The sequence below is a fragment of the Bison bison genome, unplaced genomic scaffold (assembly GCF_000754665.1).
Source record: "Bison bison bison isolate TAMUID 2011002044 unplaced genomic scaffold, Bison_UMD1.0 scf7180017864034, whole genome shotgun sequence".
In the NCBI taxonomy this organism is placed as follows: domain Eukaryota; kingdom Metazoa; phylum Chordata; class Mammalia; order Artiodactyla; family Bovidae; genus Bison; species Bison bison.
In genome coordinates, this window is record NW_011494606.1 from 8,333,041 (window position 1) to 8,358,084 (window position 25,044).

Here is a 25,044-nt window from a genome sequence, read left to right on the forward strand (position 1 = left end):
GGCGGGGAACGTGCATCGCAAGGCATGTGGGATCTTGTTCCCTGACCAGGGATTAAACCTGCACCCCCTGCAGTGGAGTCTTAACCACTGGACCACCAGGGAAGTCCCAGCTGCTCACTTTTTAGCATAAACAAGTTTTCAGATTCTCTGCGGGCAAATTTTGGTTGCGCAAGGATAGCGGGAGCCTGGACACCACTAAGGGAAAAGGGCTATCAGAGGTAGGATGGACAGACGCGCCTTCCCAGTACAACCCAGGAACCACACGTCCCTCCTCCTGCTCCATCTCCCAGATGCTTTCTCTTCTGCTGTTCCTTCCTGCACCTCTTGCCCATTCTCCAGGACCCACGTCATGCCTACCAATCTGGAAGGCAGTCACAGGCCTACACACCCTCCTGACCTTCCACAGCACCCAGGCTGTCCTTCCCACCGCTCTCGTGTATCTAGCACATCGTCTCACGGTCCCCATAGTGTTTCCTAACTTCTTCCAGAAAGTCTTTGAGGGCAGGGACTGGGCCTGCTCCCCACTTGGTAAACATGCGACCGACATTCCAGACATCTGGGGACACTTCACCCTCAGCAGCGCCATTCTGTGGGCGATTTCAGCTCCAGCGCTGCTGGTCTCCGTTGGGAGCACTTTTACCTTTGGGGGACATGGGCTCTCTGGGGCTCTCTGCAGTGATGCACATCCATCTGTCACCTACCAAACCATTTACTGAAATAACAGATTTAGGAAGGGACACGACTGACTGATAAACCAAAAATCAAACAAATGAAAACCGTAAAACTAAAAACAATAAAACCCCATACTCAAAGAGAACAAGGAAGAATAAAACCAAATTCAAATCAAGAGATGATTCCTGCTATTCTCATTTTTAGAGGCTACAAGAAAGAAGGCAGTGAGACGGAAATAGAGGGAGACTTATATCTGTATATAGTATTTCCTAATTGTATTCATGTGTGTTGAAATGTTTGCGACCAAAAAATCAAACAACAACAACAAAAACAGTATTTTAATAGCAGGGGTGACAAAAATTCAAACTTCTTTTCTCCAGAGAATATATGAGCCTTTGTACCAAAACGAAGTCGTCTTCTAGCGACTTAGGCCAGCACTAGACATTCAGGAGAGCTCCAGTCATTCGAAGCTTCCAGAAAAGCCTTCTCCGCCTGCCCCTCCCCCCGCAACACACACTCTCTTCTCTAGCTAGGCTTTAAAGATTGTTCCTAGGCTTTGGGACAAATACAAACGTTCTGCACAACTGTGCAGTGAGGCAGGACCCAAGTAAATCCCCGGGAATAAACAAGTGCCGCACGTCACAAGGAGCTGGCTGGGTTGAGGGTTCGGTAATGAAGGAGGAGGGGTGGGGAGGGATGAACTCGGCGCTGCAGGCGAGCCTGTCACTCCAGCTGACAGCGAGCGCCTTCCAGCTCTTCACAAGGCAGCGCCCCCAGAGAAGGAGCGCTTAGCTCGAGGGAAACGAACGCGGGCGCCTAAGATAGGAAGGCAGGGAGCGGCACCGGCCCGCGCAGCGCCTGCCCGCCCCCGGGGGCCGCCCCCCGGGCCTGAGCGAGGGCCCGCGTACCTGGCGTCCGGCTCCGACTCCGACTCCGACTCCGACTCCACGGCCGACTCGTCCTCCTCGCCCCCCGACTGCTCCTCGGCGTCCGGCGCCCGGGTCTCCTCCTCGTCGGCGCCGAGGGCGCTCTCCGCGGCGTGGCTGCCGTCGCTGCTCGCCATCGCGCCTGCCGGGCCGGAGCTGGAGCCGGAGCCGCCCGCGCCGCGCCTGCTGTTCTCCCTCTGACGGCGCCTCCGGCCCGGCTCGGCGGCTCGGGTTCCCTCCCGGGGGCGGGTGGGCCCCGCGACTTTAAATAGAAGGCGTCAAGAGGTTTCGCCACCGAGCTGGGCCCGGGCTCGGCTTCTGTCTTCCCCGGCGTCTGCCAGTTTCCCCAGCCCTCCCCGCCCCAGTCCAGGCAACTTCCTGGCGGGCCTTTGGGCACCCGGCCCCTGCCTCTGCTGTAGAGTGGGTTCGGTAGGCTTTAGGTTTGGGGCCAAGCTGAGCTACTCAATGGGCCCTTATCCCAACCTAACAACTATTCTCTTACAGAGCAGAGCACTTCCTGCTAGTTCAGGCACTCGTTAATTATCCCCTGCCAGCTCTGCTGCGGTAGGTTTAACTGATGCTGGTTTGGCTCTGAAGAGCTCGGATGGCTACCTAGCTTGCTCAAGGTCTCCTTGCTAGCAAAGCGACCAAATGGGAGACAAAGTCTGCCCATTTCAAAAGCCCAGTTTTGAACCCGTCTCCTTTTATATTTGCAAATCAATAAACTGTGTTCTCTTTCTCAGTGAGTGACCCTTGGATTATTCAGATAGGAAACTTTTATCTCCACAGATCTTAAACTATGAAGAGGAATAATTTCCCCTACATTGGCCAAAGTCTGTTTCGTCTGAAATTCAACCCAAAGGCCCAGATCATGCCGTGCCCATGCTTAAGATACTTCAGTGGCTTTCCACTGCTCTAGGACTAAGCCCAAGCTCCTTGGGAAGATAAACGCTTAACAACTCACATCCTAGCTGCCTCCTCTCTTCTTTAGAAGTCAGGAGTTCTAACATATATCAAGTCACACCACCCTGTCTTTATTTACAAATTCCTCTCCCCTGAAACTTTCTTCCGGCCTTTATTTACCTGTATACTCATGATTCAAGACTGTACCCTTCTCTGGAATCCCCAGCTTAAGCTCAATACTCCTGCTTCAAGTTCCCACATTATCCTATATTAAAATTGTGTCTCTTTCCCTGACTAGACCGTAAGTTTGTTACTCATCTTTGTCCCACTATCCCCATTTTTTACAAGCATGGAAGTTTAGCAAAGTACTTAGCATATATTAGGTGCTTAATCAATGTCCCCTGCACTGAAGAGACCAGGACCAAGACCAACTATGTACAAGTAGAGGTATCTTTGCAATACATATTTTTTTTTCATAAGGATGACTTTATGGCTAGAAGAGCTAACACTGATTTTTAATTACAGCAAATTCTATTCATAGAGTTGTTAAATATGATAAATGTAAATTAGGCAGTATTCCCCAGTAACATGAGCTTGTGTGTGTGCATTAGGTCTGTGAGGAAAAGACCTGCAGCTAGTTGAAACGCAGTTCAGAAGCATCAGCCAGGGGCCATGTGAGGGAAGACAGCAGTCTAGTCTTCCAGCGTTCACTAAATCAGGTTTAACATCAGAAATATGCCTTCTCTTACAGGAGCTAGGCTTTTGCATTAGTAACCCCAAATGTCTGCTCACTAGGACAAAAAGGAACCAATGACAGCTATGGGCATCTATTAAATACTAATCAAAACCACAGGTAGTCACTGTGTATTCCCTCCATTTAACTCAAAATTTGTTATGAACACTAACTACAGTCAACAAGACTTGTGAAGATCCTAGCTCAAACCAATCCAAAATTTAGAACTGCAGTACAAACTGCATGTTTTAAACTTTCTGGCACTACTTTCTTAACGATGCAAATAAACAGAAATGGCCAGATCAATATAAACAGAAAATAAGAGAATGTATTATTCACAACACAAGTAAGTAATTCATATTGAAAACAATTTAAAAGCCTAAAAACTTCTCATATATTGACATACCACTTATCTGACATATTTATCAGTCACTAGTGCATAATCTTAGCTTTGATTTACAACTGGGTATTGATACCCAGTTTGTATTGATTTACAATTGGGTATAAATTTATTAACATTTTGATCTATTTGTTACAGCAATACAGCTGAAAAGCAGGAGCACTGACATGAGGCTGCCAGGGGTCACTGAAAGCTGAGAAAACAGTGGCAGTGAAGATGTCCATGATAAATTCTGGGGTTTTACTAGGAAATATAATACTGTAGAGGGAGAATGCCCTAGACACCCGAGAGCTACACAGGATTATGGAGTACTATGGCTATTATTTATTGTTTATAATTATTACCTGGAGTCATTACTAGAATATTAATTAAATACAACACATTCTGATAAAGAAGAGTTGCACAGTATAAGATACAATTAAGAGAAATTTCCAGAAAAAAAAATTAGTATATTAAAGCTTAATTACTTCAAAAGCATTAATCACTAGTAAACTGAAAAATTCATCTGTGTGGAAAGCTTCATTCCTAATAATGCCAGAGAAATAGGTGCTGATGTGGCTAGTTGGCTTAACCAAAAATGAACTTGATTTCAAGATTCTCTGCATAATCTAAATAATTACACACAATAACCAGATTCAGTTCAGTTCCAGATAAGAATTACACCCTCAATCTCATCTCAGAAGCGAAGACTTCCACAGAAAAAAACAAACCACCCCCCCCAAAAAAAACATATCAACAATTTTCATATATAAACTTTATTCCATTTGATCATACAAAATTTTAAACTTAAAGAAAAAAATGAAAATATGCACCTTTTACAAGTCAAAAAGCAAGTCTTAGCATTTGAATTGGTCTGCAAAAAATCCAAATACATTAGAGGTAACAAACTGTGCCTCAGCAGGTCTTAAAAAAAGTTGTACACAGTCCTTTAGAAAAAGTTAGAACTGTTTTTTAAGATTATTTAAATTTATAGGCACTGACCAATTTACAAATATTTACACCAAAAACAACCTTAATAAACACTGTAGCTTTTTTAGCAGCCACCACTATTTCTTCTTGTGGAAAAGAAATACTAAAAAAGAAACCTTTACAAATGCTATGCTTTTATTTATAGTAATTTTATGTCTTATCTAGAACATTTTATAGTGGCTTACTACTGACAACTTCCAGTTTAGATTACAATCCTATAATTATACACAGATAAAACTCTGAATCTATCAATAGGATATAATCTCGATCTTTCAGTTTCTGTTGCTTCATATCACAGGAAAAATAAAAGCAGGAAAATGGGAAGTAAAGCAAACGGGCATATTGCACTAAGCTATCATAAAGCACAGAGAACTTAATCTTTTCGAAATGTCTACACTGAACCAATTCTTCAAAACAATTCCCTAACTGCTGTATAATACAGAGTTAGTGCTCATATTACTAGTGCAAAATGTACTGTTGTTCAACACAAAATTTAAAGCAATCTTGAGTCCACCAAAGGCAGGTGAGGTACTAATGAAATACGATTCTGTACACAACCAGAGCCTCAGTCTTTCCCGATCAGTCAAGTGAGGGCTTAGGGCAACTGTCCAGTATCTCCTGCCTCTGTAGTTCTTTCAATGAAATCAAAGATGTCATTTTGCTTCAAGTAACTGAATAACTGACTCAAACCTTCACTTCACTAGAACAGACTTAGGCAACAAACCATCTATTGAAGGTCCTACTTTAAGGATGTAGGAATCAGACCCTTTCCAAAAAAGTCCACATGTCTCTTCAGTGTTAGCATGTGGTACAATTAATTAAAGTTATAGCAAAAACGTTTTATTTGTTCGATAATTCCCCCAAAAATATTTTATCTGATCTCCTGAAAATTCATGCCATAATATTACTAACCATCAATGTAAACATTTTCAAAAATACATCTTTAAATCAAAGGGTTTTATTAGGAAACATCATAATAAAATATGCACTCTTTATATAAGTATGTCTTAAGAATAAAACATGAAAACAAGAACAATTAAAAAGAAACCACGATGAAGGTAGACAAAACGTATTATGATGTTACTACTGTTCTTTATTAAGAAACAGAGGCCAGTTATCTTTTCAGGATAGCAGCTCTTAAAGGTAGTATACTGTTCAAATCTTTTCTGTTTTTCAATCTGTGCCATGACTGGAAGAGAAAGAAAAAATCATTCTTAAAACCTAAAATATATGTGAAACAAAGGACTGAAAGGGGAGTTATCAGAATGTTAACAGTGATTTTCCTAGGCAGTAAAATTTGGGGTGACTTTTTTGTGTATGCTTTTAATCTCCCAAGTTTTTAGCAAGAGTAAAAGTATTGCTTCTGTCATCTGAAACAAAATGTTATTTAAAAATTTTTCATCTGTATAGTTCGAATTCATTCATAAAGAAGTGCACACACAGGTGGTACAAAAAACAAGCAACTGACAACATTAACATTTATTCACAAATTTAGACGTCATTTAAAATATGAAAGTAATTAATACAAAAACTGGGTTTGAGAGAGTAGGGAAAGACTACTTCAATTATTTGATTGACTTATTTTGTATCTAGAAAGCTGTCAATTAAAAATTTTATTTATAAAGGAGAGAGTAAATAAAGCATTTTATACAATGAATCTAGAAGAGTGAATAGAATCTTTAAGAAGAAAAAAAAGAAGGAAAATGAAATTCTTGTTTATAAGCTAAAAATTAGGCCCACTACCCAAAAATGTGGCTGCAATCTTTGAGGCTGTTCTCACTTCAATTGTTCAACTGACTAAAAATATTGGTTTTATACCTAAACAATCACAAGACATGTGGTGCTAGTATAAAGAACCCACCCACCAAAACAAGAGACTTAAGAGATGCGGGCTCAACCCTGGGTCAGGAAGATCCCCTGGAGGAGGGCATGGCAATCGACTATAGTATTCTTGCCCAGAGAATCCCGTGGACAGAGCAGCCTGGCAGACTATGGTCTACAGGGTTGCAGAGTCAGACACAACTGAAGCGACGTAGCATGCATGCAGGCCCACTCATTAATAAGAATGACAATGTAGAAATGCTATTTTTGAGTTCTCAATTTAATCTGATAGACAAAATATTCCCTCTTGGATACTTGGTTTGCCCTGCAGAATTCCATTTCATTAAAAATTTTCTATTCTGGTTGACAAACTGTGAGAGGGCCTAATTTGAAGGACAGCTTGTAATATGATACACTTGCATTTTTAATTATCATCAAAATACAATCTACTTGGTTATCTTGATAACAAAAAAACTAAACCTCTAAAATTCCTTGATCTCTTTCTTCTGTGAAGCACTCTCTTATACGTCTCAAAGTACATATTTCTATCAGTGTGTTTCTACTGTGTACTGTTGAATTACTTGAAGCTAGGAGTCAATCAATCTTAGCAAAATCACTGATGAATAAATTCATACTGCGGACTAGGGAGCTAAGGAATAAACTACAGTCTACATATATATGACTAAAGTGTATATACATAAAATGTGTGTGCACAGAAACACACACACATCTTGTTTAACTATATTTAACTAGAGTATAAATAAAGATAAAATGGAGCCCTCGTTCCTTGTTACAATTGGGTATACAGAAGAAAAACATGGAACAGACATGGCTGTCTTCTAAAGCTACAGGTTCCCTGACATTTTAAGGAGAGAAGGGAGTCCTTTAAATTTTATTCATTCATTTTGAGAGCTTAATAAGCTCACTGTGAAAATGCTTATATCCACAAAGTGAAAGCCATGTGAGTAAAAGCAGAGTCAGATCTCTGTAGAGGCAAAGTATTTTTAAATTCAAGTAATAAAGTCCCCACTGTGCCCTACTGATTGCTCCACAGCACAGGAACCAGAGCTATTGTTTCCTATTACATACTTGTTTTTTTTAATTTTCAAAGCACAGTAGTGCACTAATGTTTCTAGAGTTAATCTGATGCATTATTTACCTTTAAAAACTGATCCTTGATCATATCAAACTTCTGCTTTTCATGCACAGCTCTTGCTGTATTTGTTCCATCAAAAGGTTCTACAATGTTAAATGCACATATAAACAAGATATTATTAAAATGAGAACTTCAGTTTTTTATTTAATTACATGAAACTGCCAATATTTTGACAGTTTTTGACCTACATAATAGCAACTGCATCTTCTTAGATTTATGCTTACAGAAAACAGTTTTATAATAACTATGAACTATCAAAGTAAATACAATTAAAGTGAGATATCTAAAATGAAGTAACCAGCACAGGTATTAAGTCTAAATAACAAAAATATTAAGTCTAAATCACAAAAGTAGGCAAGATTTCTGAAGAATTAGCGAGTCAGGAACCTACTGTGAAAAGAATAAATATAAGTTAAAGAATAAAGAGTTATCAAAAGGAATAAAAGCCACTACACCAAGAGATACAGTGTCAAATATCACAGAAAGGTAATTTTAAATTTAACTTAGAAGACCACTGATTTGTCTAGTAGGAAAAAGGTCAATGCCTTTGAAAGTAGAGGTTTAATACCAGGGAGGACGGCAGACAGTACAGAGAATTATGGGGTGACTAAATGGCTTTAAAAAAAGCGGTGAGAACAGTGACTTGGCAGTGAAAGAGAGAAAAACAGGACAGCAAGTGAGACAAGAGAACAGAAGAAGAAATTTTGTGTGTGTTTCCAACATTACCTTCCAAGTCTTCATCCTTACTCTACTCACCCTTCACCCACAAAATAAGAGAATAGTTCATATACAGATACAAACTGATTCTATTTAAGAGAACAAGGAAACTGAAGATAAAAGTGAGAAAGGGAGGATAACTAAAGGCATTAGGAATGAAATGGGGGCTGAAATAATGCCAGTAGCAGGTTAAAACTAGAGTTTACGAATTTTAGCACTAAAAAAGAGGGAAAAAAAAGTACAGAAAGATCCAGCAGAATCTACTTTCAATCAGTAGGATGAAGTCAAGAGTATTTTTCAAAGATAAGAAGATGTATGTATGCTATAAAGTTGAAAGGAGGGACTGAACAGAAAGAGAATGAAGTTGTTAGAATGAGGGGGAAGACCTCAAAAAAGTGTGAATCTGATGGAGAGGTTAACTTTAGGTATGTCATATAATCTAATCAGGTCCACAATTTTTAAAATTCCTTTTTTTAATTGCTCGGAAAGGCTATTTCAAACAAGAGTTTATTATCACTGTACTTCTTAGAACAGATAATGCCATATGCCAAACTATCAAATCACATAGTGTATAGCACTTTAAAATTGTATTTAATATTCACAAGAACCAAGTAACTAAAATATAAACACACTGTGCAATTTAGCAAACCAAACACCAAAGCAGGAGATTCAATTTCACATTTATAAACTCTTAAAATGTTGCATTATAATTCAAGATTAAAATATTTTAAATTTGAGTGTTTTCCTACAAATGCCATATTTCAACCCTTTAATTCCTTTTTATCTCAAGATTTACAAATGTCATCAACCTGGAATCTGTGAGAACAATATTGCCTCTTGAAGTTAGTTTCCACCAACCTAAAGAAGTATTCAACTACATGTAAATTAATTTTAGAGAATAGAATATCTCACAGCATTTAATTTTAAAAGAAAAATCAATTTATAGTCATAAAATCAAGCTCAAGCTTGTATCAATTATCAATATTTAAGCATAAAAAAACTAATTTCATTTCAAAGAACCATCACATGAATAAAGTATTTTCTTCCACCTATAACTCATGAAAATAAATTTCAGCCAACTACAAGCATGAGGGATGCATGTAGACTGCTCAAATCTTACCGACTAGAAACATTTACCACCTAAATTTGTTTATTATTTCTTACAATGAAAGAAGCTTAAACCATGTTTTAAAAATTAAAATCTTATGATTAAAAAACTTATAAACCACTTTAGGACATAAATGTATTACTTTTACATGAAATATAAGCTGAAATTATTCAAGTGCTTCTGTCAGTACTAGATAAGTTGGATGGTAAACAGAAACTAGTTGTGGGAAAACTACCTTCTACACAGATGTATTTATTTCTCCATTCAATACCATCAGGCCTGGGAATGGCTTTGGCTTCACGAACTGAAATCATCTGACTATTCCAGCTGTAAAAAGAAAAACATTCATGTTGTTGTACAGCAGAAACTAACACAACATCATAAAGCAAATATACTCCAACTTTAAAGAAAAGAAAAACATTAATCATATTAACTATTTTCTTAACTTCCCTTTTACTATTTTTATTATATCAATAGTTAGGCATACTCTGATTTTCTCATAGAACTGAAATCTGCCTCAGCTCTCTGCACCTCAAGTCTCATTTCCCCTTCTCTACTTTTTTGTTTCCATAAAACTTAGGTTTCTAATAATTTGCTTATGTATGTTATTTATTGTGTCTCCTCTAACTAGATGAGAGCTCCAAGATGCTGAGCTATTTATTTTTGTTTTGTTCTTTTACTGTTCATTTAGTTGCTTAGTATCAACTAGGTATTCAATAAATATTTTTTTTAATAAATGAATAAGAAAAATAATCTGTAAGTAGGCAAACAACTGTTTCTTGTTAAACCCCAGTAAGAATTTTTTATTTTTTAAGAGAGGTAATCTTCTTGTGTTTTTTTTTAGTATCATTTACTAATTTTTGTTCAGGTGTACCTCTACTGATACGATTTATGGTAGAAATTTTAGAAAAAGAATACTCTATGAAAACATACTGTTATTGCTGTGTATCAGATGTAGCTGTTTATAGTGAAGTTTTAGTCAAGCAAAGCAATTTTATCAGCATGCTTGAAGGTCGACTGTCCAGTCTTTAGTAAGACCTAACCTTACACTGTTGTTTTTTTAATTTATAATAATTTTGTATAACTTTCCTTTTTTCAAAAAACATTTTAAAAACATAAAACTACTCAGCTTGTATTCAAGAAAAAAATGAGTCTGGGGGAAGCTGGTATCTTTTTTTTTTCCAGTTGTGTTCAGCTTTTCCATCATTCCAGGAGGAGGAAGACGATAGTTTGGGACGTTCCAAATGCAACACTCATCCTACTCTTTCTCTATTTATTAGAGAATCCATAAGGATATAACCGTGGATCCAACATGGCATTTGTTTCTGGAAAACTGACCAATTTCTATGTTAAACATGCAAGAAAACACTGCATCTTGTGAAGTTTCATAATTGAAAATGATCCTCAAAGTATGACTATTTTTTCTTATTCAGAGTACAGTTTAGGAATAGCTTGCAAAGACAGTTTTAAGTTCTTTAAAAATATATGTCAGAATTTATGCTTTTTAAAAGTAAGTGGGCTGTCAAAAAGAAATACTTAGTACTGGTTACAGTAAGATGTTTTTCACTACTAAAAAATGAACTTTTTCCTGAGACTCCTTGTTTCAAATGTCAACTTACAGGACAGGTGAATCTGCAGTAGAATTAATATTGGAAACATTATGTTAAAAAAAAAAGAGGTGGACTGATTTTTTCCTCTCAGACAAGTTTAAAACGTTGAAACACCACATCCTGCTGTTAAACTAAAACTTTTACTTCCTTAAGTCAAAGGACTCTCCTTACTTCTATTAAACTCAACCCTGAATTCTAAACTGGATCACAGAAACATATGTGACACATTCATATTCACTTTTTCACCCCTAACCAGATATTACTTAATCTTCAACCTATAATCAGCCCAAATTATTATTTAAATGACTGTATCATCTGAAGTACTTCACAGAGGGGAAAAAAGAATATGTGAATCACTACTATTTAGACTGATTAAAACTACCGCATTTTTAAAGAACTTTTAAATATGTCTACATTATTAAATATTTCAAATCATAAAACATGATATATAACTTTTATACAATTTTTAATCTTATAGGTGAATTTCAATGTAGAATTCAAATGGTTATTTAGAAATATTTTCCCTACACATTTCCTTCTTTAAAACAGGCTCTAAAGTAAGCCTTTTGTCATACCATATTTCTCTACTGTAACTTCCTTACCATATGAAAATTTGTTATTGTCACTCAATAATTAAAGTATAAAATAAGACAATCTATAAAAGAGTGATGTTTCAGGAAGAAAACAACAGATATGGGACTTAATTTAATCTAAAACAGATTAGATAACAATAATCTTTTGAATACAAAACAGATTTCTGACTTTTTATTGGTAAGATATTGGCTTTTTTCATCAGTAATGGTAATGGACTGGTACTCATTTTTTTGTGACAAAGTTTATTTTGAGACAACTGATTAAATTGGAAATGTAGTCTTCAACAACATTACAAAGAAAAATTCTTCTGGCAAAGATAAAATGATGGGTCTGATACCACATGGCTACATATATACTAAAACTAGTTAAATTAAGTGAAAAAATGTTATTTTTTTGGTCTTAGTAATTACTAAGGGCTGAGAAGCAAACACTTTGTTAGGATTTTCAAATCCTGTACACAGAAAAACTTGAATCCTAGAGTTCTGTTTTGACTGGCTTCTCTTCTGCCTGACCCTTTAAATGCCAGTATCAAGACTTTGTCTTTTTCAATCTTCTTCAAATGCTAGACCACCCATCCCAGGCCAGGCTTCCGTACTCTGACGTTTCTTTTCCTGTCTTTTTCTCCAGTTATTAAGCCCCAGACCAAAAATTACAACAAGATGTCCTGCAGACAACACTGGGCCCACATTTTCAAGACTGAATATACCCTGTCCACGGTCAACTATTAAAATCCCTTCCTTGTACATCCCTCAACTCTCCTACCTGCTCTTGCAGCACTGAACAACTATAATTAAATCTTTATTCCAATCCTTTCCCAAGGAGTAAAACAGGACTGGAAAAAAAAAATGCAACCATGTTGACCTTTGAATTTATGATCAGTTTAAATTCATGATGACTTAGCTCAAAAGAATCCTAAATGCTACTGCCCAGCAGTCATCCTGTATTTCCCCGGTTCACTCACTCCTTCACTCTTCTACATAACAATTCTGCCTTGTCCCTACCTCTCAAACCTCCTCCTTCACACTCATTCCCTGCTGACGCTGACGTCCAGGCTTCATTTCACTAAAAAAGTAAAGCAGTCAAAAGACAGTATCTACTAGTTTCCACCACATCAATCCACACTTGTCCGTACATAATTTTCCATTATTATAATGAATCCTCAGTGCTTCTACTCCATTTGTGGTACAGATTCCAATTCTTCTCTATTCAAACAAGAAGACTGTTCAACAATTTGCTTCAACTTGGACTTCTCTGGTGGCACAGCAGATAAGAATCCACCTGTCAATGCAGGGGACACGAGTTTGAGCTGTGGTCCAGGAAGATCCCACATGCTGTGGAGCACCTAAGCCCTAGTACCACAACTACTGAGTCCATGTGCTGCAACTTCTGAAGCCTGCACCTAAAGTCTGAGCACCACAATGAAGAGTAGCCCCCAGTCACAAGAGAAAGCCCACACAAAGCAACCAAGACCCAGTGCAGTCATAAACAAACAAATAAAACTATTTTTAAAAATTTACAACTTTTCTGGTATCACCAATTTTACCATCAACATGGGTTATTTCTCCTTTCTAAAAACAAATACTCAACTCCACTTAATCCTTCAATTTCTACCCTATTGTTTCTGCCCCCTTTCAGTTCAGTTCAGTTCAGTCACTCAGTCGTGTCCGACTCTTTGCGACCCCATGAATCGCAACACGCCAGGCCTCCCTGTCCATCACCAACTGCCCCCTTTACAAGTGTGTAAATCCCCCAAGAGAATTCGCTACACCACCTGTATCTAAATCCTCCCTTCCCTTTCTCTCTTTAGCTCACACCAATAAGGCTTTTTGTCCATACTGTTACGCTAAGACTGCTCCTGCCAAGGGTCCAGTAGCATCCACATTGACCAATGCTTCAATGGTCAGCTTTTAGTTCTCATTTTGTACTTGATCAATCAAAAATGCAACACAAATAATCACTCCTTCCTCCTCAAAATGTTTTCCCCACTTTGATTCCAAAACACAACATTCTATTGGCTTCCCTCCTTTCTCAATGAGTCTTCCTTTTTAGACTACTACATTACATATTAGTTCCTTCTCATACCTACATCTCATTTTTAGTTCATCTTTGTATTATGACACTTTTCAAATGGAAAAATGAAAAGCATATGGGGGAAAAGTATGGGGGAAGGGACAGTTAGGTCTGGGATGGCCATGTACACACTGCTATATATAAAATGGATAACCAACAAGGACCTACTGCATAGCAGATGGAACTCAGCTCAATGTTACACGGCAGCCTGGACAGGAGGGGAGTTTGGGGGAGAGTGGATACATGTCCATGTATGGTTGAGACACTTCATTATCCACCTGAATCTATTACAGATTTTTGTTAATCTATTACAGCTGTTTGTTAATCAGCTATACCCCAATACAAAATAAAATGTTTTTAAAAAATTAGAAAACAGCAAAATTCTGTAAAGCAATTATCCTTCAATATAAAATAATTTTAAAAAAATGAAAAAAACATAAAATTCAAAAGCAATTCAACAGTTGTTAATACTCTGCCACATTTGCTTGTGTGTGTACCTATACGTGTATATTTTGAACTAAACCATTTATTAAGCTCTAGCAGAGAGAAACTTCATTTCTTAATCCTTTGGCATATACCTAAGAATAAGGCCATTCTCCTTCATAACATCAGCAGCATTAAGACATTAATGTAACTCAAATGCCTTTTATAATTTCACCACCCCAATCAGACTGCAATCAAGCTTCATCCATTGTATTTGATTGTTCCATCTCTTTAATCTGGAAACATTCCCTCCACTTTTTTAAAACTTTGACTTTTTGAGAAATTAGGCCAGTTGTTTCACAGAATATCTACCTTCTAAACTGTCTCTCTCTCTTCATTGCATCACTTAAAACATTCATGTATCTTCTTAACCCTGTATACCTAAGACATCGGAGTATCTAAGGGTTTATTAGTCTTTGGACCTTTTCTCTCTTCTACCTTGGTTTTCTCAAAAAGTTTTCTAGCTTTTAAATCCCATCTACCAGATGAAAACCCCCTAAAAACCCCTAAAACTGTGACCTCTCTCCTGCACTCTAGAAATACATATCCAACTCTCTAGTTAAAATCTCTACTTGAATATTTTGTGGGTATCTCAATCCTAAAACATTAAAAATCAGTAATGTTTCTCCCTTGCTTTTCGCATCACACCTAGGGGCATCTCCATACTTTCAGTTGCTTAGGTCTCAAACTTATAAGTCATTCTTGGCTCTTCTCTTTCTCTATGTCACATTAATCTGGTGCAAATTAAAACATAAGCAAACTCTGACCACTTCTCATCCACTTCCGCTGCAACCACTTTTATCTAAGTCACATGGTTTCTCTTCGATTACCACAATACCTTCCTAAATAGTCTCCCTGCTTCTGCCTCTGGCTCCCCCTTCAGTTTACTTTCATCCAGCAAAATGTTACAAACTAAATCAGATCACATAATTTTTCTACTGAAACCCCTTCAGTGATTTCCCACTTTGAGAGAAAAACTCAAAGCTATCAAAATTCATTATAAGACCCTACATGACATGGACTTTCTTAATTCTCTGACATTCTTAACTTCTACACTCTGTTCCAGTCACACTGGTCTCTTTGCTATTCTTTGAACATGAGCAAACCTCCACTTCAGGGTCTTTGCAGTTGCTCTTCCTTCTGTTCTTCTCCCATGTAGACATGTAACTCACAACTTCCACTCCACTGGATCTTTTTTTCAAAGGTCACCTTTTTGGTGAGAATATTCTCTCTCTATGCTAGGTATTAAATGGCAATACAGGTATTAAAACAGCAACAACTACACACATCAGAATCTTTTTTGCTTTAAAAAAATTTTTTTTCTCCACTTACCACCATCTAACATAGTATACATTTTATTTATTGTCTGTCTCTCCATGACTCTCTACATAAACTCCATGAAGACAGTTTTAACTGCCATATCCCCAGTGTATAGAAAATAGCCTGGTATACAGTAGGCACTCAGTGGTTTACTGACTAAATAAAATAAAGAATAAGTAAGAATAAGACGGAGATTAAAAAAATTGAATCTTTGTATTTTTTTAAAGTATGTATTTAAGTATATAAGTATGTACTTTTAATTCAACAGACAGACTAGCAGTAATGACGTGTGATTAGACATCAAAAAAATAAAGGCGATTATAAAATAGATACCTTTTAAGGTTCCTAGAATCTCCATATCTATGAGTCTATAAGATATTTAAAACTTTTAAATATAAATTTTTCTTTTTCCTAAAATATAAATGATTAAACTGACTGTACATTTCCCAGATTCCCTGAGCCACCTGACCCCCTTTCTCCTATCCTGTCAGTTCCCTGCTGCGGGGTAAATTTCTAGAAACTTGGCTTCATTTTTGTAATTTTCAGCAGCAAGGTTTAAGGAGAAAGCTGTGAGTCAAGAAGGTAAGAAAATCTTAGCAATTTTTAAATGGCTGTATAAAAATCTCTGCAACATTTATACCATGTATTCTAGCATCCTTTCACAGGCATTTAATTCTTTGTCTCTCAGTAAAGGGAATTTTTTAACTGAGTATCTCAAACTTCAGAAGAAATCCTTACAAACCCTTCTAATGGCTGCCAGGATTCCTACAACAGGCACCTAGTTCATTACCATGACTAACTCTTGGCTATGCTCCCTATCGTCAAATTTCTGAAAATATCTGGTATGAAACAACAGTGCGCTACATGATCAAACAGGAGATAAATATGTCACGTGAATCATGCTTCGTAATAACAAGTGTATCTAAAAGCTCAAAACCTCTCTCCAAGCACCAGCATTCTAGTGCCATGTCACACCACACAGCAAGCTCAAAGTGAACTAACACACAAATCTGAACGTCTATCATTTTGTTTCAGTCATTTAACTTGGAAAGCAAGTGATTTTCAAGGCATTTCCCTAGATGCTCTAATCCTAAACTCAACATGGCAGAAAAATACCTTTCTTCTATGAATCCCTTCCCTCTCTACAAACTTTCCCCAATATCTAATTGACATGACACCACAGATATGCTGATGCAGTCTAACAATTAAGCATGTGAGAGATACATTAAGCATTTGGAGACACTGGAATCCGAGTCTTGGTTCTCTGGTTATCTAACTATATCATCAGAGGACAAAGTTCACAAATTCCCAAAGCATGAAAGGGAGTTATTGTGAGGATTAAATGAGGTAATACATGGGAATCACTCAGCATACTGCAGGGCACTAGGTAAACATTCATGAAACATTAGCTATTATCATTGCAACATCTTAAAAAAGTCTTAACTCCAGAATGATGTTTATAGTCTCTTATGTCCCATATGGACTTAAATTTTTCCTTTATATAAACAAAGGCTCCTCCTTCCTTTATATTTTTGCTGCCTAGACTTACATTCAGGTCCTAATCATTTTAACCTGAATTATTAAAACCTCATTCTTACTGAACTACTTTCCTTTAGCACTTTTCTTACTCCTTTTGTTAACCTAACTCAGTAATTTTTAAGTCACCTTAAGGATCTTTGACTTATATCCATAATCTTTATCCTTCAAAATGATTCTATAACAAGTATTTTCCAAGTACCAATTATCTGGCATAGGGCAAGGTAATGGAGACACAAACATTAACAAAACAAATGGAAGTTTATTTGAAGGAATTTAAAGAACACTTCTTCAGGCCCTATGTTTCATCTTATATGAGTCAGGTTTCTTCAAAACTACTGTATGACAGCAGACAGTATCAACATTTCAATAAAGTATCATAGTTAAGAGAGTGAATTTCACATTCAAAATGATCTGAAATAGTCCCCTTACTACCTATGAGGTTTTCAACCAGTTTCCTTACCACTCCGTATGTCCCACTGGTAAAACAGGCATAAAATAACACCAACTCATGTAAACTCAATACGATAATGTGTATGATCTCCTTAGAACAGTTTTTCCCACCAAGTAAAAGCAATTTATTACTCTTACTATTATTGTTCCCCTCTCCAAACCTTTCCAAAACAGTATCCTATGGTTATTGTACTCTCCTCCTCTAATGTTTTACCACTCCTAAATTCTCTCATTCCCTCCTTCAAGCTTTCCCAAACTGATCACAAGAGTTGCACACAACTCCCAATTCCACTCTATCTGGACTAAGAACTCCCATAAGAACTTCCAGTTATGGCCAGCACAATCATACACTTTATTATTTCATGTCTAAGTATCACTCTCACCAAAAGAGGAAAAAATGAGAAGTATTCTTTGATGTACATACCATACAAACACAACTATTTATCCAGATATCTAGTATTAACTACATCTTTTTCCAAGTTTGCTTTAGCTTGTTTTTTTATTACAAATTTTAAGTTCCTATAAAATATATATTCCAAATTATATAGCATCTGCAAGGAGATCCAACCAGTCCACCCTAAAGGAGATCAGTCCTGGGTGTTCACTGGAGGGACTGATGTTGAAGCTGAAACTCCAATATTTTGGCCACGTGATACAGAGAGCTGACATTTGAAAAGACCCTGATGCTGGGAAAGATTGAGGGCAGGAAGAGAAGGGGACGAGAGGATGAGATGAGTGTGAGTAAACTCTGGGAGTTGGCGATGGACAGGGAGGCCCAGTGTGCTGCGGTTCATGGGGTTGCAAAGAGTCGGACACAACTGAGTAACTGAACTGAACTGAACTGACACAGGATCAACACATTTATTCAGGTCTTACTATGTAAAGAAACAACTAAATATAAATGGGGATCACTACTGAAATCAACTAATAGTAGGCTTCAGTTCAGTTTAGTTCAGTCGCTCAGTCGAGTCCGACTCTTTGCAACCCCATGGACTGCAGCACGCCAGGCCTCCCTGTCCATCACCAACTCCCGGGAGTTCACTCAAACTCACATCCATCGAGTCAGTGATGCCATCCAGCTATCTCATCCTCTGTCGTCCCCTTCTCCTCCTGCCTCCAATCCCTCCCAGCATCAGAGTCTTTTCCAGTGAGTCAACTCTTTGCATGAGGTGGCCAAAGTACTGGAGTTTCAGCTTTAGCATCATTCCTTCCAAAGAACACTCAGGACTGATCTCCTTTAGAATGGACTGGTTGGAGCTCTTTCCAGTCCAAGGGACTCTCAAATAGGCTTACTAAACTATAATTTTTTTTATTAGCTTGAAACAGGATTATCATTAGGTATTACATTTTATAAACTACACATTTCTGAACTAGTTTATAACAATGAAATTGATACAGTTTCTGACCCAATTTGTAGCATTCACTTATATACAAACAAATATACACAATTTGAAGTTTCACTTACTCAAATTCTGTAGCATAATACTTCAGAAAGCCCAGTAGGAGGTCCCCAAGGTTTGATTCATTCTTTGAGAGGTAAGGAGGAACATTACATGGTGCTTGATGTACAAGGTGCAACTGTATAGAAGGACTAAAAGATTCCTATCAAAAAGAAAAAGGAAAAATGTGTGAGGCCATTTAAAAACACACCCCCCAAAAAATCTTATAAATCCTAATATAAGGCTGTCTGGAGAAGAGAGAATTTTCTTTATGTTGGCAACTTGGAAATTTGAAGATTTTCTCCCAGTAAAGATTTCAACAATGTATGGACTAAGCCAGAAAGAACCTGAAAAACTAAGATATTCTAATCTTCAACTGAGGTATATCACTCAGTTAACCAAATGAATTCTTATGGTAGCAAAAGATTTTTTAATTCATAAATAAAACCTTATAGTACATACCAAGATTCCATCCAATAAATATAGATTTCTTTATAAATATATCTCACGGTAAGAGCCTTTTCTAAGTGCCACTTAAAATTTCTCACAAAGGTCAAAAAGTTTACTATATAAATAGTACTGACACTGATTTAAGATTTTTTACAATTTTATTTCATTTTTGTATGTTGCATTTTAGAGGGAACAGAAATAATGTTCAACATGAACTGAACTTGAAAAATCAAATCAGCAAGCAATATTGAGCTATTCACTTTTAGTACAATATTCATAAAGAAGGATATCATGTGCTTGCATTCCAGGCCCAAAGAAGTCACCTATTAGAAAGAACACCAATGAGTACTTAGGGAATGCCATTCATTTTCGTATCTGATCTTTCCCTTATTAGTAGCAAGTTATGGCTCTAAAATAAACTGATCTATAGAAATGAGAAAATAATACATATCCATTATGTTAGAAAATACTTGTTCAGGTAATTTTCACAGTGCCCTCAAAAAAGGTTTTCAATATTCTCCTTTGCCACTTGAGTAGAAACAGATTTAAAAACAAAAAAACTAAACAAAAAGATGAATTGGTTAACCAGACATCAGAATGACAACTACACTTAAGGTTCTCAACTACCCAACAGATCAAACTTGGGTTTTTGGATATTAATTCAATTAGTAAAATCTGAATAACCTCAGTAACATGGAGAAATAGGGTAATGCACCTACTTAATGGTAGTCTCAAAATACATCAGTAAAAACAAGAGGCAAGAAAATAAAAACATCTCCTCCTGCCCCATAACCTATAATTTTATCAATAACTACCAAGAAGTGATTATCTTTCTGCCAGAAGAAAAATCCTACTCCAACCACAATTCACAAAGATGGCATTCCTAAAGGTGGGACTTGCCTTACATGTCTAATAGATTTAATATTACAGTTTATGACCCAAGTAGAAATCGTATTTATCCCAAAGACTAGGGGGAGTAGGAGACAAGCACTGATTTGTAATAGCAGAAGGAAGAGCAGGTCTCTTACTTGTCTTGCTGCTAAGTCACTTCAGTCGTGTCCGACTCTGTGCAACCCCATAGACGGCAGCCCACCAGGCTCCCCCGTCCCTGGGATTCTCCAGGCAAGAACACTGGAGTGGGTCGCCATTTCCTTCTCCAATGCATGAAAGCGAAAAGTGAAAGTGAAGTCGCTCAGTCGTTCTTACTCTTACTTTTTCTCTTACTTGTTAAGCATAAAATTGGGCTTAGGACTTTATTTTAAAGTGTAAAATTTAAATAATATTCTCCAGCAAATTAAACAAAAAGCTGTAAGTTCAAATGACAGGAAAAAGAAAAGTGGGTCACTGTTTAACAATTTCTGCTCTGAAAGCTTATTAATTTTGATTTCTAGCACTTAGCACAATAAACATTCAATTTACAAAATGATGCTGAAACAGAGCAGCCATTTTCTTACCTGAAGTTTAAAACTGTTTGAACCTCCTTTAAAATTTCTGTTTTTTTCAGTAATTTAAAGAAATACATCAGTAATTGTGAGATTAAAACTGCAGAGTTGTAAGACCTATTGTATTAAAATGCTGAAAGACCCTGGTCAGTGTTCTCTTAGCACCACTGTTCTTTTTCAAGATCATATATAAAAAGGGTCATATCACACCTACTGAGGGAGAACTAAAGGAGAAACACAAACAAACAAAAAATAGGCTCCAGCTAAAAGAAGCTACAAGTAAAAAGGAATTCTATTTAACCTTAAGTAATCCCCATTTTTGGTAATCATTCATATTACAGAAAGATTTTCTGCTTTAAGAAAAATTTCGTCCAAGTTATTTCTTTAAAAGGCACTCCCCAATTGCATTTATGTACTGAAACAGAGTATGTTACTTCAGCTAGAATAAAGGTGGGCAGAGTTTAAGCTAACACATTAGAAAGCACAGAAAGAGTAATCCAAAAGCCAAAGAAACAAAAGCAGCCTATAAAACTACAATCTAAATCCACAGAAAAAACAATTTAACCAATACAATATAACACCTGTTTCTTACAGCATTTTTTTCCTTTGGATTATCGATATTTATTGGTTTAACTTTTTTAACACAGAAAATATATTATTTTTTATGGTTCTTATTTTGGGCTTCTGATACCCAGATATGCAATGACTAATTCCTAAAAACATTGTCCAAATGATATTTAAATGCTGAAGACACATATCTTCCATTTCTCTTCACAATACCAAGTTAAGAAAAATTTAAATAAGTAATCTCTTAAACATCTGAAAAGTCTGTTTCTGTCCATACAACTGCCTAACAAAAACACCTTTTGCCAGACTCCATCACTTTTTGAGGCTGTGTCATAATCTTCAAAGTCCAAAACGTGGGCAATTAAGCACTTTCTGGACTACATTAAACTGGGTTAACTTGTTTACTTGGTAACTGTTCTTTAAAGAAAGGTATAGCTTAAAGATGACTGTTTCCCATCTCTAGGCAAAGAAATCTAAGCTGCACAATTTTCTAAGAATATGAATTATTAAAGCCTAGAAAGAAATGTTGAGGAAGATCTCAAAGAAAAGGATAACTGATACAGAGCATTTAAGTGGAGTTATACAGGAATAGATACAGAACTAAATGATAACACTGAAGTTCTATCAAGATTTAACTATATGCAGATCATCACTAATCTAGTGATATATATTAAAGACTGATAATTAAATTGCCTTTAAACTTGATCTGAGATCTTCCAACTCTTGAAAGGAGTTAAAGTATTTAACACAAAACAGAAGTACTATTATCAAGTGGTGAAGAGCCTGACTTCTGGAGTCAGGCCTAAGTATGAAACTTTGTTCTTCCATTAACTACATGAACTTAACCACGTTACCTAGCTTTCCAAAGGTTAAGCTCCTTCATCCATAATACAAGGAAAATAATAGCATTCACAGGGCTGTTATACAAATTATATAATACAATGTATATGGAAAGAAAAGTAACAACAGTATTGAAGTGAAGTGAAGCCGCCCAGTCCTGTCCAACTCTTTGCGACCCCATGGACTGTAGCCTACCAGGCTCCATCCATGAGATTTTCCAGGCAAGAATACTGGAGTGGGTTGCCGTTTCCTTCGCCAGAGGATCTTCCCAACCAAGGGATCGAACCCGGGTCTCCTGCATTGCAGGCAGACGTTTTACTGTCTGAGCCACCAGGGAAGCCCCAAGAATATTGGAGTGGGGTGCCATTCCCTTCTCCAGGAGATCTCCCCGACCCAGGGATTGAACCCGGGTCCATTGTAGGCAGACGTTTTACCATCTGAACCACCAGGGAAGTTAATTATCCAGTATATGGCAGGCATCATCATTATTTTAACTGCACATCTACAATAACACACTATGGTTACCTCCGGCAACTTTCAACGTATTACTTTGGAATTAACTTTGGTTTCTGAAAATAAGAAGATATCACTAGGGAAGGAAACAAATATAAATTGTCTTGATAAATCTACCTAGCGTAAGTGTAGGTAAATCTCATAAAATGCTTACATTAAAATAAAAATCCCTTCATACACTTAATTTGAGTTTATAAATTTAAACTTCTCAACTTCATTTCTTTAACTCAATAGTACACACTCTGTCCTCTATCACTGATGTTGCTTTTTTTAAGTCAATAATTAAGAAGTAATAATCAATAATGCTATACATCATGATATAATTTTCAAAGATAAAGATGTCTGTTTTATCCTTTCTTTCATAATTCAATATCACAACTGAATTAAAATATTACACTAACTTTTTTATTAATATTTTCTAAATTTTGAAAAAAGCATGACAATGACAAAAAAAATATATTGAACAATATGTTTTTAATCCTATTTTAACTATATCAGAGAAGCTCAAAATTTAAAACGTTCTTCCCTTGTAAAGTAATAAGAAAGTTTTTCTGTCACTGTAAAGTTTTTAAAATTATTCTCAAACTACCAGCTGAAATTTTGTCATATCAGCTTTTCTTGAAGGTATACAAATACATCTGTATAGGAACAATTAGATAATAAATAAATAAAATGTTGTAAGCAACACAAATTGACTACTACTATCATTCTGCCTTTCCCCAGCAAGCATAGTATAATGGAAAAAACACCAGTTCCTGCATTCATAATTCGTGACTAAAAAGCTTGGATCAATCATGTAACCTTTCTAAGGAGAATATATTTGCTTAGGACTGAAGATATTGTACATAAAAGTTATATTTTCTGATATAAATAAGTGAAAGTGAAAGTCGCTCAGTCATGTCTGATTCTTTGTGACCCCATGGACTATAGTGCATGCAATTCTCCAGGTCAGAATACTGCAGTGGGTAGCCTTTCCCTTCTCCAGGGGATCTTCCCAACCCAGGGATTGAACCCAGGTCTCCCACATTAAAGGCAGATTCTTTACCAACTGCGCCACAAGGGAAGCCCTCTGATATAAAATAGATAATAAATAAATGATAGTTACTACTAGTAATAAGAAACAAGCTAATTTAATTGCTCCATCAGATGGACCACGGAAAAAAATGCTTCACTGATTGACTTACAAGTTTCATACAATACAAAAAAACCTGTGGAAGAGTGGGTATTAAGTCCTTATCCATGTAAGTATCAATCTTATAGTAAAGGTAATGTGGCTTAAATATTTAGGACAATGTAACCACACATGAAAGCAAGTTAGATATTCTTGAGTCTAGCAGGGCTTGATATTAATACTTTTCAAAGCCTTGGAGCTGGGCTAGTATTAAATCTATTTCCTGGTTACAGGTGTAGAAATAAGATTATTAGCGAAAGAGGATGGAGAATATAGGTTTAGAGGTAGTGCATGTGAACAGAAATCAGGACCCAGTGATGGGAGAAAGGTAGGTGATTAGAAAAATAAACACGGAAATAAAAATGAGGTTCTTTAAACTAGAATATACTAGTAAGAATTTGAGTATCTTATCATAAAAGTAATGCTTCTGTTTCTCAGCATAATGCTATTAAACTGAAACTCAATCAGCATTTTATATTAGTAAAAAGAGTTCCATATAGTACAGCATTTTAAGTAAGATTTCCACAGAAGCATCTTTCAAAACACAATAATAGATTCTTTAAAGGATAAGTTAAAACTATTAAATCCTTTGTTTGTTGAACAATATATGCAGCTCTTGCTACACTGAAACCTAGGTGTTTAAAGAACAATAAAGTTGGGACAATAAATGAAATAGTAAACACCCAGTCATTATCTTTGACTTTTCAGTATGAACTAAAAAATTAATACTTTACAGAGGGAAGAAAACGTTCAAGAATAGGTCCAAAAGTTCACGTAACTTACATTTCTACACTTTCTGAAGTCTTGTCATACTACTTAAAAAAAAGCATAAATACTGATACCCAGCTATACTGTACATTCATTATAATAGTTCCTCATAGCAGAAATTTATTTTTAAAAGGAGGAAGATAGAGACAGATTCCAGAAGGTTCTTCCTGTTAAATGGTCTCTTCTCGTAGACAACCCCCGATGAACTGAGAGGCCCCCACTGCAGCAAGACTCTATTTACAGTGAACCCATTATCCAGCACCTCACATGGGAGCATTGCAATAACTGATGTTCAAAAACAAGAACATCACTTCTCAATCATCAAAGATTATGTTACATTTAATTTAGATTCTATGTCAATATATTTATTATATTTTCTCATA

The 25,044-nt window shown here is 36.5% G+C and overlaps 2 protein-coding genes across 5 annotated transcripts in view; both read right to left on the bottom strand.

The window, feature by feature from the left end:
* CMYA5 (cardiomyopathy associated 5) overlaps positions 1-2,233 on the bottom strand; it is a 99,371-nt gene extending 97,138 nt beyond the window's left edge. Inside the window, exon 1 of the mRNA XM_010834587.1 lies at positions 1,581-2,233. Coding sequence (XP_010832889.1) covers positions 1,581-1,735 — 155 coding nt within the window. The 5' untranslated portion in view covers positions 1,736-2,233. The remainder of the gene's footprint in view (positions 1-1,580) is intronic.
* A 2,140-nt stretch (positions 2,234-4,373) lies between these two features.
* PAPD4 (PAP associated domain containing 4) overlaps positions 4,374-25,044 on the bottom strand; it is a 60,804-nt gene continuing 40,133 nt past the window's right edge. For all 4 annotated transcript variants that reach the window (XM_010834591.1, XM_010834588.1, XM_010834590.1 and 1 more), the window contains 4 exons: positions 18,937-19,073; positions 9,641-9,732; positions 7,584-7,663; positions 4,374-5,792 (listed from right to left, as the gene is read on the bottom strand). In XM_010834591.1, coding sequence (XP_010832893.1) covers positions 5,718-5,792; positions 7,584-7,663; positions 9,641-9,732; positions 18,937-19,073 — 384 coding nt within the window. In that variant the 3' untranslated portion in view covers positions 4,374-5,717. The remainder of the gene's footprint in view (positions 5,793-7,583; positions 7,664-9,640; positions 9,733-18,936; positions 19,074-25,044) is intronic.